Source organism: Acyrthosiphon pisum, chromosome A2 (assembly GCF_005508785.2).
Source record: "Acyrthosiphon pisum isolate AL4f chromosome A2, pea_aphid_22Mar2018_4r6ur, whole genome shotgun sequence".
NCBI lineage: Eukaryota > Metazoa > Arthropoda > Insecta > Hemiptera > Aphididae > Acyrthosiphon > Acyrthosiphon pisum.
This window is the reverse complement of record NC_042495.1, coordinates 114,892,714-114,911,701: the sequence shown is the minus strand read 5'-3', so window position 1 is coordinate 114,911,701 and position 18,988 is coordinate 114,892,714. Positions and strand designations below refer to the sequence as shown.

The 18,988-nt window shown below is 26.0% G+C and overlaps 2 protein-coding genes across 4 annotated transcripts; one reads left to right on the top strand and one right to left on the bottom strand.

Moving 5' to 3' along the window:
• Positions 1-849: 849 nt before the first annotated feature.
• Positions 850-18,283, bottom strand: LOC100166619 (furin-like protease 1, isoforms 1/1-X/2). Of its 3 annotated transcripts, XM_008189456.3 has the most exons (12): positions 17,836-18,281; positions 17,314-17,594; positions 14,792-14,890; positions 13,297-13,437; positions 12,794-12,922; positions 12,159-12,707; positions 11,887-12,094; positions 11,524-11,641; positions 11,150-11,442; positions 10,520-10,915; positions 9,683-9,847; positions 850-1,741 (listed from the first exon to the last, which is right to left on the bottom strand). In XM_008189456.3, the coding sequence occupies exons 2-12, from the start codon at positions 17,467-17,469 to the stop codon at positions 1,356-1,358; spliced, it is 2,640 nt and encodes an 879-aa protein (XP_008187678.1). In that variant the 5' UTR covers positions 17,470-17,594; positions 17,836-18,281; the 3' UTR covers positions 850-1,355. The 3 variants fall into 3 exon arrangements, with proteins under 3 accessions (XP_008187678.1, XP_001947895.2, XP_029345529.1); XM_001947860.5 differs by lacking the exon at positions 10,520-10,915 and having other exon boundaries at positions 17,836-18,270; XM_029489669.1 differs by lacking the exon at positions 850-1,741 and having other exon boundaries at positions 9,733-9,847; positions 10,445-10,915; positions 17,836-18,283.
• LOC107884966 lies at positions 13,477-14,796 on the top strand. The gene is made up of 2 exons (XM_016808138.2): positions 13,477-13,718; positions 14,332-14,796. Exons 1-2 carry the CDS (start codon positions 13,659-13,661, stop codon positions 14,716-14,718), a joined length of 447 nt encoding a protein of 148 aa, XP_016663627.1. The 5' UTR covers positions 13,477-13,658; the 3' UTR covers positions 14,719-14,796.
• Positions 18,284-18,988: the final 705 nt, after the last annotated feature.

Here is an 18,988-nt window from a genome sequence, read left to right as displayed (position 1 = left end):
CTGGTCCGATTTGGCTCAAATTTTTTTTAAGATGTTCGTAACTGCCAGGAGAAGGTTTTTACGAAATAAAATTTTAGGAAAATCCACCGGAAAGGCAGGAAATCTCAAATCTGTATGTCAAAAATACAACAGTGCATTATATTATATTGGTTGCTATTGGTTAATCGGGACTGTTTGTTGATTTCATATAATATTAAAATGAATCGCTGCAGAATATGTTGCTAAGCGCAATAATTCTACTGTACGTGTGTTGTGACTGAACTCCTCCTAAATGGTTAGACCGATTTGAATGCATTTTATTGTATGCGTTTGAGTTTATTCATCTGATTTTAGTACGGTTAGGTTAGGTTAGAATTTTGTATTAATTGATTATATCAATTCACCACAGGTAGAATACAACAAACTTGGTATAACTTTGATATTTTAAAGTTAAATCATACACTAACGTACATACAGCACGGGGTCCGCGATCTACTGCAGATAGATTGCCTACCTGTTAATGTACAACTGCGAATCAGAATATTATTCCGGGCAACGAAAAGTTAAGATTAATTATGAAACCATACACCGAATATTAAATAACGAATTAAACAAAGTTTGAGTTACATATAGTTAGTACACTTAATGGACAACGAAGTGCACGGGTTCAGCTATCATAATATATAAAATAATCACATTTTTCTACTCAATTCTTCAAATTTCATACATTTTAAAAACATCTGTATTGCATCATAAAGTGGAAACAGGACAAACAGGAATATTCCATAATTAATATAATATAATATTTTTCTTTGTTGAATCTGAAATAAGGATGAGTGTGGGCGTATACAAGACAGAAGAAAACAAACATAAATATGTAACTATATTCTCATAGATTTAGTAACAACATAAGTGTGTGTAAATATTTATGGTTTTTTTTTTTTATTAAACAAACAACCTTTATATACAATTCTTGTTTTGTACTTTTACATACATCAAATGAATTGATTGTACTAATTTAAAATATGAAAGACAAATAATTTTGTATTAAAATTGAATTGTAACATACAATCAGTAAAATTGTACCAAACCTATTATATTTTGATGATAAATAATATATGGCTTGGAGTATTCAATAAATGATTTTCTTTGAATTTATAAATTAATTTGTATAAAAATAATAAACATAATAACATCTATAAGTTTAAGATAAAATATAATATATAATTTACTAAAATTTTAATAGTTAACAAAATAAATATATGAATTATTAACTGCTTAATAAGGACGTCTCTTCTTAAAATTAAATTTTTTAACAGCACTATCAAAAACTTGAACATTAAAAAAAGTTAAAAACAATGTTTATAAAAATGTGTTCAACAGTCATCACCTTCTATTTGATTCGCTAGTCTGTAATCTCCATATCCTGGCTCTAATCCTGGCTTATATTTTGTCCAAAACCCTCCTTTACAAAATATAAGTAATACAAATATATTGATGATTAGTAGTACTGTTGCTATTATATGCCATGTCTTATCATCCAGCAAATGCTTAATATTCTTTGAATAACAGTAGGTTTGTCCCAACGCATGGGTCAGATCCGCATCTCCCCAACATTTTGTGCACTGATAATCATTTGGTCCATTACATGTATAACATGAATAATGACAATCAGAACATACACCGTCATTATCCTCATATGTTTTGACTGGACAATCGACAATACATTCTCCATTGTAAATGTTGTATCCAAACGCACATTCTGCAATAAATGAAAATTAGCTGTTTTCTAATATGCTAATAATATATTTTAATAAAGCTATAATTATGACAAGCTCAATTTATTTAGTGCTACAAATTAAAAGCAAAGCTGTGTGGTACACTCACCGCAAGCGTTTGGTTGATGTTAGAATAGTACAGCCCATTTTGCATTCCAATATGCGAAGTTTCATTATTGTATTAATTGCAAAATAGCACATTTGATTTTAGATTCTGAGAGTTGAAATTTATCAAGGTTTTAACATTTATATTAATCATCAGAATAGATAAATATATAATAATATATTAATACCATATATTTTTAAATTAAACACTAATATCTTGTATGATGAAACACTAATTTATATCGAAAAGAAATATTTTCACACATATTACATAATAAAACAACAATTTTTTTTAAAATTAAATAATAATTACAAAAAAAAAACAGACAAACAAGTATTGCTTTATTTAATTGTTTCACATGCAAAATAATTTATACATAAGTTTAGTCAACTAAACATTTTGTCTAAAATGTTGTTTAACTAGTAACTACCTATCTTAAAAGGAACTAGTAAAGTTAAGTCATTGAAAAATTCTTCACTTTAAAATTAGTATCGTCCCCAATATTGCTGATAATCATTTCAAAGCTAGCTTACATAAATATAAATATATTTATAATATATTAATATATAACACATAATGTCATTAGCATTATTAAAACTAATATATATTATTGTTGTTGAATATAAGGGCTTAATAAATGTAATTTATCGTCATAATTTTAAGCAAAAAAAAAATGGTAATTTATTGATCCCATTTAAAAACCTCAAAGGTAACCTCGATTCAAATACTCAGTTTCTTCAAAATGTTCATATGCAAAAACGATAAATAAAACTACAAACTGAGATATAAAAGATGAACATATTTTTGAACCTTTTGAATTTCCAATCAAAAATATGTTATTATTGATAATTTATAAAAAAATAAAAAAGTTAGATCTCAACAAATGAGAAAAATAACCTTGCTCAAATTTAAAATAGTTACTTGTTCTTATTCATGAATTATTGTTAGTATTTATTTGCATATTTGCATATTTGCATAATTAATATTATAAGGTCGAGCAGTATTATATATTAAATTTAATTATTAATTACACAAGTAATTTTCATATAAATTGGTCGATACATAAAAACTACAAATTCATTTGTTTCTAAAAATTACAATAATTGTAATTTTTTTCAAGTTAAAATTATTTATTTAAAAAAAATTGTGAGTTTAAATAATTTGTATATGGCGTATACATTATTAAATAAATATAGTTTATTTTACCTTTTCTTTTATTTGTATAACTGTTCAGGTATTTAATGGAAAAACATCAAGATAAGTCGATTAAATTTATTTGGAAAATACAACACAAATCAAAATACTATTTTTTTTAAAACACAAAATGATATTAAAGTACAGTAATAATTTTATTTACAAGATAAACAGTTTTTTGAGCGTAACATACTTTGGTATTGATGAAAGTAAAATATAGATAATACAATATTTACATAGGACTAATAATTAATATTTTATAATACTGATTTGGCAAAATATCTATTTAATTGATTTAGACAAAAAATTAAGTAGCTATTCAAAATTATTTATAACTTAGAAATGTATTCAAATACAATTAAAACATGACTTATTAACACACCAAAACCAATTACTATCACTTAATTTTAAAACTTAATTCATTATTTCACATAGAACGGTTAATTATAAGTTATAACTAATGTGATTATACTGAAATCAATAAATTATGCTGCCAATTAAGAGATAGGAAGAATACAAATTATACAAATCAAACTTTAAAATAGAAAAATAAAAATTATAATTAATAAATATAGAAATGAAATGTTTTGCTATTATCTATTATAGTATAGTAATAACAAAATTAAATATTAATAGTACCATTGAGACCTAATATAATAAATCGCTAGAACTGTTATCAGAAAACAAAAAAAAAACATTAAGCCATTGATTAAATTTACAATGTATATAGTGCCTATTTAATCAATGGCTAAACTATACCTTAAAATTATTAAATTTATTGTTCTAAAATAAAAGAACCCAATAAATAACTATAATTACCTGTTTAAAAAAAATTGGTTTATGATTTTTTTTTAAGAACATGTCTGTTAAATCTGAATAATTGTTTTTTAATGGAAATATTTAGATAGTAGATTAAATTAATATTCTACAGAAATATAATAATTATTTGAATGAAGTTGATTACTAGTTATATATTAGGCTATTTCACTATTGTGGTATAATCATTATATAGTAGTAGGATTGAAAATATAATATTAACTAAACACAGTTAAATTGTTTTTCTATATTTGTTTTAGTAGCAATTGATCGATTGGCTACACCATGATTTATGAACAACATCATTGAATATATATACTAGTATTTATAATCAGTGACAATATAAAATATGAAATCATAAGTTAAAAATTGTAGCTATTTAAATTTATTAAATGTTTATTTACATTACAATTTTATGATACTTTTACAGAAAGTAAATATATTTCAAAGATAAAAAAAAAATGTAACTTTCAAATTTAAACAAATTTTTAATGATATTACTATATTATATAGACTTAAAAATATATCACACCAATTTTTAAATGTATGTATAAATTACACAACATAGGTATATTTACTTTTTAATTAATTTGTGTAGAACAATTTACTCATAGTCATATTATCACATGTCATAAAAATGTATGCTGTATTATTTACTACTTTATTATATTATGACAATTGTACAAACATTATTTAGCTTGATTATTTTAAAAACCTACTTTGTTACTAAATATTAAATAATATTAAACTAATTATAAAAGATCACTACCTACAGTTAATATATATTTTAACTAAATTAATCAATATAGGTTAGTAAAAAAGTAGTCAATAATCTATGATCAATAAGAACATTATTATGAATTTTGTGTTCAAATAAATTTACCAACAGTTTAATGGGAATAAATATTAAATTATTTATAATATATTTAAAATAATATATTTTTATATGTTTAAAGACAACATTGTTTTGGATAATATATAAAAACATTTTTTATTCATAAAACAACATTATACTGCAATTTTGTTCAGTGAAATAGTTTTTTCGTTGCATAAAATATAATTGTAAGTATTATTTGATAAATCTAATATTTTAAAAATTAACTAAAAAAAATTAAATTAAAGGACCAAGCAGATTTCTACAATTTTTATCATTCCATATTTAGAATATTTCCAATGAGAATCCATCATTCTTAGTTTTTTGTACAGTTAGCATAATTGTATCTTATTATCTCCATTAATGTTAAATGTATTCTATATTTCTATTTAATGCTATAAATGTATTGGAACTTAAATTATGTAATTGGGGTTGTCCCATATTAACATATAAATAAATAAATAAATAAATATAATGACTTATGAATATTATTATTAAATAATATAATCAGTTTATCTAGTAGATTATATAACTAATAAATATTCAATAAAAAGAGCACCATCATTATTTTGTTAATTAACATTCAAGTACAGATGAAACCGAGCTGCAATGTAATAAGGACCATGTTAAATTAGAAGCAATGTGCTAAAAAGTTATAGTTAGAAAATAATATTTAGAGATTTTATTGTACATTATAGAGAAAAATAACCAGAAACACATAATTTGGGAGAAGGTTGGAAGACAATTAAAGGTGCTTAACTGTTCCTCTATTTTTCATAAAATTGTGCACTTGGAGTACAAACTAGTATTCAAGGTTTTTGTAATTGTATCACAGATAGATCAATAATAATTAAAACACAAGGTAGGTAAACAAACCGAATATATCAGAAATATAACTAATTAAAATCTCAAAATATTAGGATAAAAATTTTGAATACATGAATTATAATTTTTTAGTTTTAAATACAAATAGTTTATGTTGATTGTTGGCAGTACATATTTTTTTATTAGGATAAATCAAAGAAAACATTTTAAGTAATTAATAGTTTAAATTGTAATTTAATTATTAAGTACAAAGCGCCCTTTAATACAGAATGTAGTAGTATAAGTACATAATATATATTATTATTTATTTTGCTCACTTAATTGTTCTTATTTAAAAAAATTGTATGTATGATTAAAATGCAATTAAAATATTTAATGTCCAATATGAATATATCTATTAAAAAACATTTTTATGATTTATTGAAGAAAATACAGTGTTCACTATATTATAGAATGTCATATAGTATTGGGTCTAATGGCAAACGCGTTCTACCGGCCATTGTCATTTGCTGTAAGATGTGGTCTAACTGCAGCCGGCCGGTTTTTACACGGGCCTATGATTATCTTTAATAGATACCGGTTAATCTTTTTTCGTTGGTTAACACTTTATTTTTATGACTTTTGATAACAATATGCTTAGACATTTTATAAGAGTATGGACTCAAACACTGTCACTGATTGTGAGACATTACAATTTAATATACATTTTATTTTGACACTCACGCAGTCACACACTCAATATATTGGCGAAATATTTTTATCTAATCATAAGAATAAATTAATCAAACACCTACAATTGAATTAATAGAAATTTTTTGGCAAACTATGAAAATTGCCAATGTAATAAGTGCACAGGCACTTGCGGTGGGGTGCCGGCCGGCAATATTTTGGTTAATGTAATTGTCTTATCACTTGTGAAAAAAAATAAATAGAATCGACTGTAGTATTGGAGATTTTTGAATTCCCCTCCTACTCCCTCCTGGTTTATATTTCTGCAGGCGATTTTGAATAAGTTTTGAAGCAAGATGAATTTTTACATACGTAAGAAGAGGGACAAAGAAATGAGAATTTTACATTGCAAATGAAACAGATGTCAAACAAAGTTGAAACTATTAGTTTTTAAAGAATTTTTTATTTCTTATTATTTTTATTTTCACTGGTAGACCGCATACTATATAATAGCCCATAATATACAATGTGGAAACTTTATACAATATCACATACAGTGCATTGAGTATTACGGTTTTATATTAATATGCTCAGCATTATTTGACATATAAAAATAACTTTATGCAAATTATAAACAAATTTAAAAATAATATTATTTTTTTAAATTATTATTGAACTAAATGTTATAATATTATGGATGTATGAGTGAAAGATAATAATAATATTTATTGGTCTAAAATGTTTTATGGTACATTTGAATGCAAACTAAATTTACAAATTTCTGCACTTATAATAAGGTCAAAATATTAAAATAAAATATGATTTCCTAAAATCATCTTAAAAATTCCAGCTATGCATTGATTTTTATTTTGTTAACAATTAATATATTTTATTCGCATTTTTACTATTATTATTTTAATATTTTTGATGCTTAGATTGAGGCTCGAGAAATATCTATAATGATTAGTGTACTATACTACTGTACCAAAATAAAAAAATCATTATGATTAACTTACTATTATAAAAAGGAATAACATTGTTATTTACAATTTTTAATTAGTATATAATACATATAATATTTAAATTGTACAGTTAAAACAATTAACTTTATGTGATGTGTTTATAGTTTAAATATATATATATAAAAAAAAATTAATTTTCTGTAAAAGACATCATGTAAAGATAAACATTGGCAGTATGTACTTTTAAACTCCTCAATTCGTAGTTTTCTATTTAATCAAGTTATTTTAAATTAACATTACTGAATTACTCAACATATTTCTAACTAAAATAAAATTTGGTTTCATGGGAAATATAGTTGTTGGAAATTGTTTATAATACACAGTAAATATTATAAAGCATAGGTGTGTGCCGTGTTCTAGGTTAGATGCAGAAAATATCTGTGTCAGCAATATGGCAAAATCTCATAGAAAGATCCATAGGTATAATATATTAATTTACATAAGAGATAATTTTAAAACACACCAACTAATACTATTAATGAATAATTCATATTTGGCTGTAGTCATACAAAAGATTATAGGGTAGTCTTATATATATTTTTGAAGCAAGTGATACTTTGTAGCTACTGTAAAGATGTAAATTAAATATTATTTTTAATTATCAAACATGTATGATTATAAATTAAATTAATATTTATCGGTACTAAATATTGGGAACATATTGGTATTATTAATAATTTGGTATTGTTTTCATTTAATTGTTCACGTCAATATGAAAATTCTACAAGGGTTAACTAGTCTAACACAATCTACCCATTTAAAAGTAAAGCCGGATTAGTCAGGTGCAGCAAAAGCATACTCTATTAGACCCATGCGCACACCTATGTTTTGAAGAAACTAAAATAATCTGTATCCTTCAACCTATATTAATTACAATGTATTATGAACAACTCAAATATATTTGTTTTAACAAAAATAGATACTTGTTTGTTGTATTGATTCAATAATCCCACAATATTAGTCAGATCCACTGGTACGTATTATATATTAACCACTGTGTTTATGAGTGAAACTTAGCCATTATGCAATTACATTAATGCATGTAAACCGGAAGGGCCTTTTTTATAATAATAATAATAAACCATTTACTACAGAAACTTAGTGTCTAATTTATTTAACTGTTAATATCATGCTGAAGCATGAAGTCTAACTCATTATCACAGGGGTCATAACAAACAAGTACCAGAAAAAAATTAATTTAAACTGAAAAGGCTTCATAATGTAAAATTCAAGACCCATAGATAAATAATATTATGTATTATATTTATAATTACAACAATATTAAAGTAATTTTAAATTTACCATTCCAATACACTTTTTGTATGAGAACATAATAAGAAACTTTTAATTATGGTTATATTGAACTTCATTACATTAAAAAATAAGATTTATAATAAATTTAAATCTAAATTTGATAAAATGTTTTCTTTAAGAAAAGATATTTATTTCTTGGGTACTTTTTGGTTATTGTACTCTGGCTGCCGGTGGAAATTTGGATTCAGTTTTCGTAACCATTTGGTATTAACTAAAAGTTTATATTTGTTATTACTTTATTACAATAGATATGGCAGGTATAGATATTATATTGTTTATTTATTAATTAACGCCAAGTTTATGTTCACAGTTTTTGTTTTTAGCATATTAGTAATATTTATAACACAGAATGACATATAATTGTGTTATATTAATATTAAAAAAGTGTCATCATTGTATGGCTTCTTTACTCAATATTTTGTATACTCATCTTATGTGTCTTATACTCTTATATCATATATACTAATATAGATTGTATATTTCAACTCAAAAAAGAAAAAAAATATCAATATTAACATATTGTTAATTATAGTTTATAATAAATAAATTACTATTTTTTAAAATGATGAATACATTTATAAAACGTATAAAATTGAAGATAGATACAAATTTATTTATAAAGGAGAAATTAATTTATCAACGTAATATTTTTTTAGTAGATATAGTTAATGTTTTAGTATTTTTGAAGGTTCAGAAATTTACCAATATAGGAATTGACATACGAGTTCTCGAGTGTTCTTTATTTTTAGCAAATTGCCATAAGCATTCAATATTTGTAGCTCTACTAATTGGATCTACAAAATTATACTGGTGATTGATCTGAATATATCAAAATAAATAGGTACTTAACAGATCAGAGTACGATAACGAATTCAAAATTTCCGACAATGGCCAATTAGTCTACATTGGCCAGTGGAATACCTAAAGTACCGTTTCTCGATTTATAAAACCAAATGATTATTATTTTTATAATTATCTATGGGTCTCAAAAAAATTAAAGCCTGAAGCAATTTATATGGCACTTTTATGGGAAGACTTAATTAAACCTTAATTTATTTACCCTGTTAGAAATAAGGGATTATTGCACATAAAATTAATAACAAACCTAAACATTTAGCAGTGGTCACACGACATTGTCCAGATTTGAAATTTTGTTCTGGTTCATCTTCTGATGTCAGGTTTTGACTTATACTTATTGTTGGAAGTATATGTGTTTGTTCTGGAGGTAATATTGTTCCATAAAAAACCATTTCCCAATCAGTCATGGTAGCTAAAACCAAAAATGTATAAGTGAATTTATTAAACAAGGTCTATAAAAGTGTTGGTTAAATAAAAATCAAACAACTATAATTATCAAAATATCAAATATAAACTATACATTTTGCAACATAAGTGCCAACTAAAAATTGTAAAACTTTAATTTTATCTTCTACAACTATTAAATGTGAATAATAATTTGAAAACATATTTTATAAATAATAACATGAAAAAATAGAAATCGTAGCATAAGTAATGACATACTTACATAAACAATTAATGATTATTTTATTATAAATGCAAATATAATAATAAAAGTAAATTAAGTAGGTAAATATAGAGTAAAATGAGGAACTTGCAAACAAAATGTTAAATCAAATTATTTATTTTATCATCTTTTATTATAAATATGTTATCAAATGTATTTTTCAACTTAAGAAAAAATGTGCAATAAAAATATACTTTTTATTATAAACTAAAATTATTCAACACAACCAAATTAATAAATTAATAATATTATATGACTACACAAATACAACTAATACCCTATGATGTGCTAAAAATATAAAGGAATTTATTTTACCAAAATAAGCAAAATAATAAATGATACCTATTTTTTTTTATTCAAGTATAATTATAGCATGGCATGCAAAGAAAATGGTGATTTCCATGCTGACATTCTTGCCTGTAGTTGTAGGTGATATGTTTCTTTCAGGCGACAAATTTTTTTTTGTCTGCCTGCCATCCACATTTTGTAAACTGTAGAGTCTATGGCTGCTAGGATATGTTTGGATGTTGTCTGTTAGTGTAGGAGATAATTTGGATGAATTTTTAATAGGAAAAAGAACGATATGAACATTTGGTTTATAACTGGAAACACTTTGTTTTATGAGGGTACTAACTGGAGTGGTAGACTGTTTTTGCGATTTACTTTTTTTTGATTTTTTTTTTGTATTTTTGGAATTTCTTCGGGGAATTGGTTTGGGTGGCTGTTCCACTGGATAGATAGTAGGAGATAATGTCCTTGGGGAATATTTAGTACCGTACAATATCAAACACCACTCGTGTAAAGAAGATCGACCTAAAGCACATCAATTTATAAGTGGCAATAGATTGTTAGTTAATAATACAACTTTGATAAATGATACATTTAAAAACATTGTTTAGTAATATGTACATACTTTAAATGTTTTATTATTTATGATTATTATGATTATAAATATCTAGTTAACCTCATCCACATTACTGGAAATTTTGTTTTTTAAAAAAAAGTTACAATAATACAGTGAATTTAATTAATAAATTTGATTTTTACCTAATAATTTTCCTTCATTATGAATAGTCAATTGCCAAGTACCGAATGGACGTTCTCCCCACATATGTACAGTCATAAACGGCCACACATGAAATCCAGCATGTGAATTATCATGAGTTCTTGGAGCAAGTAGTGTCGATTTTGTACCACTTGGAGAAGTTAAATCAATTTTGATATCACCCCGTCGACTAGCTGTTAATGATATTTTAGCTTGAACATGTTCTAAAAAATTTACACTATTGCATTCTTTTACTAAAAGTTGTATTGTGACTGTGCTACGTGCAGGTACTGGTCTGTAATATAATTTAAACATTAAACAATTTTAAGTAAATAATTTATTTAGCAAAAATAAAAATGTATTCAATCAGACATACTTTTCAAAAACTTGAGCAGTAACATTGCAAATATGTTGAGCTGGAACAGTTTTCCATTTACGAGCTAATCTTACCATCGTAGTAGCATCCATTAAACCATAGCCAAAAGAATGACTCACTAAAATAAATAAATAATAAAATAAAAATATGAAACTAAGATTAATCAATTTTAACAATTTATAGCCTTTATTTATTTGTTTGTTACTCCTAATCTGCTTGAATTTACAAATTTTTATCCATTTTTTTCTATTAATATATAATATTCACTTATCATAAAATGTCTTTTAAAAAAAAAAAAAATATTGTTAAAAATATTTATAACCAAGTAACAATTAATGATTTAATTCTGTTATGTAAAAATACCTTTTCGTCCTACACCATTTATAATCCAATCAGAAGCTAATAAATGAGTTGGCCTAGCTGTTAACACTACAATGTGCTGCATATCTCTCCAAGTTAGTTTATTATTAGCTTCTAATGTTAAAGCTACTATCCCAGCTGCTAGTGGGGCGGATGCAGATGTACCAGTATGATTACTAGTACATTCATGATGTAGATCTGTTGTAATGATCTATAATTTTATAAAATATTCAATAAATAATTTTAAGTAACATTATAATGAATTTTTTTATTACCTGGCTTTCATAATTACTTCCACTACTATACGTTGTTGCTAAAGTGGAACTACAAGCTTCAGAATACCAAGGGACATGACCATTTTGTGTTGCACTACTGATGCTTAATGTCCAAATAGCATTTGTATATCCATCACAGTTACAATTATCATGTTCACGGCCACCATTACCAGACGCCCATATAAATATTGATCCTTTACCACCTCGGCCTTTTGATATGCCCTCAAGAAAAGCTCGAGTGGCCAATTCACCTGGTCCATCTACAGTTTTACCATCATCGTCTGGACCCCATGATGCACTATAGATATGAATATGCTGAGGATTCAGACTTAGAGATCGAGCTTCAACTGCATCTGTCACATCCCCATCTAACATTCGAACCCCACCTATACTCGCACCAAATGCAACACCAACCGAACACAGAGAATTGTTGGCAGTTGCTGCCACTTCTCCTGCACATCTAGTACCATGGCGGTTTGTATCCATTTGATCATATCTAGGCATTGGGTCTTCATCTCTATTGTTCATATCATAACTAGCCGAGGGATCCTACAAATCATACATTTAACAACGGGATATTTAATTATAGTTAATAATATTGAATTAACCAGGAACTGTCTTTTAAACAAACTTACATAATTTTTTATTAAATCTGGATGGTCTTTTTCTAAGCCATCATCTAATATTGTAACAACAGATCCTTTTCCTGTAATCCCTTCTTCCCAAGCACCTTGAACATTCATGTCCATATCTTTACCACGGTTCTAAATGATATTAAAATTTAGAAGGTTATTCATATTATAATGGTATAAATGTATCAAAACTGATAAGATTATAAATTTAAGTTATAACTAATAATTAACATTGAAAAAGTAGATACAGGAAATGAAAACCATTCATGTATACTGCCACAAGGTCATTACATACAATTTTGCATTAGGCAAGGTAAAAAATAAATAACAATGTGTACAATGTTTGTATATTATAATACTTTTAATACCCAATGCTATGATTTATATAGATTATAAAGTATTCAAATTATTAAATAATATGTTATGGGTTATCATAAATAATAAATAAAACATTTCAAAATATAAATTCAAAAAATATTCTACAATAAATACTATAAACTACTTACCAAATACCACATTTTAGGCCATTTTGGATCATTTAATCCCCCTTTAATTGCAAATCTTTTTGAAGTCCTGCTATCTCGAACATAAGTTAAGTAGTCTCTTTTTGATCGACTTAAAATTGTTTGTTGTTTTGCCCACTTCACCTGAAAAAATAATAATAAACAATTGATTATTTTCTACGTGACAAATTTAATGATTTGGCATTTTTCTATAAATGTTTGTTTAGAGAATGAAAAAGAGATAAATATGTTGTTTATTTTAAAAGAAGTTATAATACAATGAATATGTATATATACGTATAAAAGCGCATACATTTTTTTTCATTCACGGGCTAGACCACAAATAGTAACACTCAACATTCAACATGAATTCAATGCTACTTTTGTTTTTAAATTGTGTTGTAGCAGTACTGTCATTTGACCAGGTATAGTAAATTAGTAACATTGTTATTGATATAATACTATTGGTAGTATATACATTTAAATACTTATTTTTGTGTTAAAATATAATTTACAGAATAATGCATAAGTATGTACATATTTATGAGAGATCTAATAATTATCTATCAATTATAAATTATTTCTTAAATATTATATATACGTTTAAATATATTTTATATGTCTAATTAAATTAAATACAAATAAGGATAACATAGTAAATACATAGTTAAATAATAGTATATTAGTATATTTAATATATAAAATAATTTATTGACCTAAAATTATTATGTTATTTTTAGTACAGATTTTAAAAACTTATTCTACTAATTCAGCTATATTGATTTGCCTAAGGCTTGTTTGACAATAAATTTACTTTTTTTCCACAAGGAACTACCAATAAAAAAAAAATTAAAAAATGAGTAAAATCTAAATTTGTAAACAAACAGTTTGCTTTGAAAACTCATACAGATATCTGTCTAGTTATTTATGTTTAATTTATTTTTATTACATATAAACACAATTTAAAAATGAAAAAAAAGTGTATAATATTTTAAAATTTTGATGTGAAATAAATGAACTTATACGTATATTTTTTAGTTTGCTATTGATACTGAACAGTGGAAATCCACCAATATTGGCGCAGAACAATCATATTACAATCAAGTATATGAACAATACTTAAATTATTATAATTATTTATATCAGCAAAATAGTATTTTTAATAATCAAAACAATAATGTGAACACCAATCCAACTCCAACAAATATTACAAATACCATTCCAACAAATATTACAAATACAATTCCAATAAATTTATTCAAAATGGAAAATAGATCAACAAATGAAGAAGAGCCAACTGTAACATCAAAATTTCTACGAAAAAACAAAATATTGCTACCTCATATACCTAATATAGAGCCAAAGAAACCATTAAAAACAAAATTAAGAACTATTATATATAGATATCAAAATAAAAATAAATGATATTATATAAGTTTAACATCATATTTTAGTAAAAAATATAAATAGCATCTAAATAATAAATTTATGTACTTACATTTTCTTCTGATGTTAGTTTTTTATGATGTTCAAGCCCTGGGTTAACTGATCTCTTCGATACATGATTGTGTTCTAGATGATAATAGTCTGGAAAAATCTGAAATAATTTGTTTATTTATTTATAGTTTTTTTCATCATACAATCTGTACAAATATTATAGGTACGATAAAAACAAGTGATAAAATATTTTATAACTACACTTGAAAAAGAGCATGAGAGGAGAAAGAGGAGACTCATTAATCCACTCCACACAATAGATGATCTATATTTTTTTACTTGGATAGAGAAGGAATGTTTTAAAGATTTCTACATTAATGATATATTAGATAAATATATTTTTTGAGACGAGACGATTGAAGTTAATGGAGTTGAGCGGAGAAGAGCATTTGCGTGGTATTATAAGTAATTACCTATGTGTGTTTAGCATTTACTTTAACAGTTGGAATTTTAAGATCACTATTATTGTCACTATACATAATGTTTTATTGGAGATATGTAATAGAACTTTCAATATCGTTCTTAGAATTTTTGATTGCAATTATTAAAATAATTTTATAATTGAATTCCATAAATAGTTGGTAGATATTGATTTTGTAACCTGTGTTTAGTTAAATATTTTTTTTTTAAGAGGTGGTTTAATATTAAATATATATTGGTATTATATAATATATTTAAATGTATATTATAAATTCTTATAATTTTGGTATATATTCTATAAAATATCAAAAATATATTTCATAGGTATTATTTTGACAACGTTTCACAACTTCAAAATTCAATACAATTTGTAATGTAATAATAATACAAAATATTCTGTATTATATTGGGCGATTATTTGCACAGAGCATGCTCAACACATTTTTCTCCAAAGATGCAGTTATTCTGTATTCAAAATCTGATTTTGAAATATAGGTAATTGAAGACCATATTTTCAAATTCTTGAGATTTCTTGTACTAGTTAAGAAGTATCCTGTGGAGATACAAACTTCTATTTTTCAAATAATAATTAAACATTTTTCTACTTTTAATTGTTTAGTGGATGTACCATATAAAAATTATAACTTATGTTTTTTGAGTTATTTAACTTTGTAAATTAAGGATATGGCGGGACTATGAAGATTTTATAATTTGTAAAAATGGCCCAAGTATAATAAATACAATATTATATCTATATTATTTATCTAAAACCATTTTAAGAATTATTAACCTTAATGTAAAAATTTTAATAACAGTGAAACTACTTTTTCAAAAAAATAATATCTATTAAATAATTCACAGTAACCCCAAAAACCCATGTGAAAAACAAGTCAGTATCGTTACAGGACACCCCTTAACACAAAATCATGAGAATTTGAAAATATGGTTTTAAGTACCTATATTAAAAAATATAATATCAAATAAAATAAAGAAATTCCAAAAATTAGTATTTTAATAAATTTGTTACTAAACGAAAAAAAGTGGGTGAGCAATAGCTTGGTAAATCACCTGGTCTAGTATTGAATAATGAATAGTATGTTCATAAATTAGTCAATTTTTTTTTATCAGTACATTTTAGCCACCCAATTTACATTACATGAAAAATGTATAAGTGTTTAATAACACCTGTATTTGATAAGAGGTAAGCAACTACATGTAAATAGTTAAGTTGGTCAAGTTCTAAAAATTGATTAAAGGCTATTGATAATATATAAATCATACCCTCATAGTCTAAAGAGTAAAGGTGGACAATAGATTTGGATAGGGTTTATTTTATGATCTAGCTATAAATTAAATAATGATAACACCTATATTACAATATTAATTTAAAACTACATTTCATACATGTTAGAATAAGTAAGGAACATTCATACCAAGTAGAGTAAATTATGTTTAAGCAATAGACGGTAAACAAATTAAATACACAAATTCATCCACAATGTATTCAATGGAACTATATTATTATATTTTAAAATGTATTTCATAATAATGTAATCTAAAATATGAGTTTTATTTTAATACTGGTTAATTAAATTGTTGTACCAAGGATGTACCCAACCATTGCAGAAGGTATACTCAAATGACTACAAATGTCTTATATAAGACAGAAACAAAATAAATAATATTATTACTTTATTTGAGATACTTGCATTCGTACAACTAACAACAACTTACTGACCACCAAATTTCATTTGACTTTTTCTTTTTCCTTACATTAATAGTTTAACCTAGTTATTTATGCTAACTAAGAAGTAGTAAGAACTATTACAAGCCTAATAATATTCATACTAAGTACTTTTGAGTTTTTTTTCAATCCTAAATGTTGTAATAGGTAAATTACAATTTACAACAGGTCTATTTTTTTAAACTAGTTTCAAATTCTTATGTTTATATATTTAATATTACAACAGAGCAGTTTCTTAATTCAGTTTTAAATTCTAGATCACTAAACAATTTTATAGGTAGTTTTAATGTACATATTCTGTAAAATGTTTTCTAGGGAGAGTTGGATGTTGATTGATTAAATAAAATAAAATTATTTACCTCCCCAAGCAAAACGAATCCATGTTTTTCTGTTACTCTTTTGGCTATTTCTAATCCACCTTCGATGTGAGCTGCCCACTGAGAAGAATAGTCTTGAGCTGAAATCCATTGTAATGCGACTATCCACAATAGAAATGAAACCGTGCAGGCAGCCATGACACTTGCCCAACACCGGCCAATTGTGGGAAGACTCAGTTCTCAACATCAGTTGTATGACAGGCAAAACGAACGACGATCATTTTTGTCATATTGATCGGTTATGTATGATACACCGTTCGGCACTAAATCAACAAAACGACAATACATTCTCATCACTAAACCTGTCCCGAAGACACTATGTGACACTATATTATTATTATATCTCCCATTTAAAGACAGTGATTTTGGAAGGTTCGTAACATATCCTCAAACCGATCATAGAAGTCGTGACAAAAGTGACGATCATAGCTGCTGATAGGGTAGTTAACCGTGAAATATTTAGAAAAAAACAGGTAAATAATAACAGAAATAATAAAGACTTACAAGTACGTCACAATCGACTCTCGGACGACGTTGGGCCCGACGGCGCAGACTGCATGGTGTGCTAGCGGACGTCAGCACTCGGCGAGCGTGACCGACGTAAAACGTTTGGCGGCGATGTCGTTCGGTCGTCGGCAGAACAGTCGCGGACGCGAGCTTCGGAATTTGACTGTTCAGACCCGCCGCCGATAACTGACAGTGCGACACCACAATTATAATAGTATATCGCTCGTCCGCCAGCCAGGTGAATGAAATCGTAGCGACTCGGCGAGCTTGCTGCCTGCTTGTTCGTTGCCCCAAAACGCTATCAGTGCGCTACTGCCTACAACTACTGGGATTCGGTAATTGGTGTGTGCGTGTGCGCATGATATAAATAACACGTTCATACGGAAAGTGGCTGATAACCGATGCGCTACCGTTTGTAGATAACGGACGATAAAGGACGGGTATGTAGTAACCGCGGACCAACATGATAATAACAATACATTGTATTTGTATACCTTTATATTGTACCTTATTTAGTTGTTACTTAATATACAGAGTGATTCTTTTGAGTATCTACACACGTTATTTTTCGAAAATAATAAATTAACACTTGAAATAATTCTTAAATGAAATCAAAAATATTGTAGTCATTCAATTTTTGGAAAATCAATTTTTTTACAAAAAGTTTATTTCAGCATAACTTGCGTCTTTCGTTTTAAAAACTGGGGAAGTCGGCCAGTCGCTCTGCTGCATAGTAAGTTTTGAGGGTACATCGTATACATGGAAGCTCCGGAAGGTATGTCTATACTCTATTTAGGTACCTGCTACCTCGTTTAGAGGTGATATTATTATGGCTTGAACTTTTAATAGTCAATTGGGTGTGGGAGTTTAAATGTTTAACCAGTTCTACAGTGGCGTAAATGCGTAATTATGGTGGGGAGGATTTGGGTGTCACTGTCACATCCCCCACATAACTTTTTTTTTTAAAACTGGTAAGCCATATTTAAGTAGGTACTTATTTATGATGTGGGTATTAGGCACTATAGTTTATTTTATAGAAATAATACATAAAAAGTAAAAACGAAGGTTCAAAAAACCCGACCCAGTTGGGTTTAAATGGGTAATAATCGGTTTTAATAATTTGCAATTGAATGCCGTTTTTTGGCACTTT

Bases quoted from the DNA above. Each gene is read 5' to 3' on its own strand.
- LOC107884966 (XM_016808138.2), top strand. From the start codon at position 13,659: ATGAATTCAATGCTACTTTTGTTTTTAAATTGTGTTGTAGCAGTACTG. The intron at 13,719-14,331 runs GTATAGTAAATT...TATATTTTTTAG, and splicing joins CAGTACTGTCATTTGACCAG to TTTGCTATTGATACTGAACA.
- LOC100166619 (XM_008189456.3), bottom strand. From the start codon at position 17,469: ATGGCTGCCTGCACGGTTTCATTTCTATTGTGGATAGTCGCATTACAA. The intron at 12,708-12,793 runs GTAAGTTTGTTT...TATGATTTGTAG, and splicing joins CAGATTTAATAAAAAATTAT to GATCCCTCGGCTAGTTATGA. The intron at 10,916-11,149 runs GTAAAAATCAAA...GATGTGCTTTAG, and splicing joins TAATGAAGGAAAATTATTAG to GTCGATCTTCTTTACACGAG.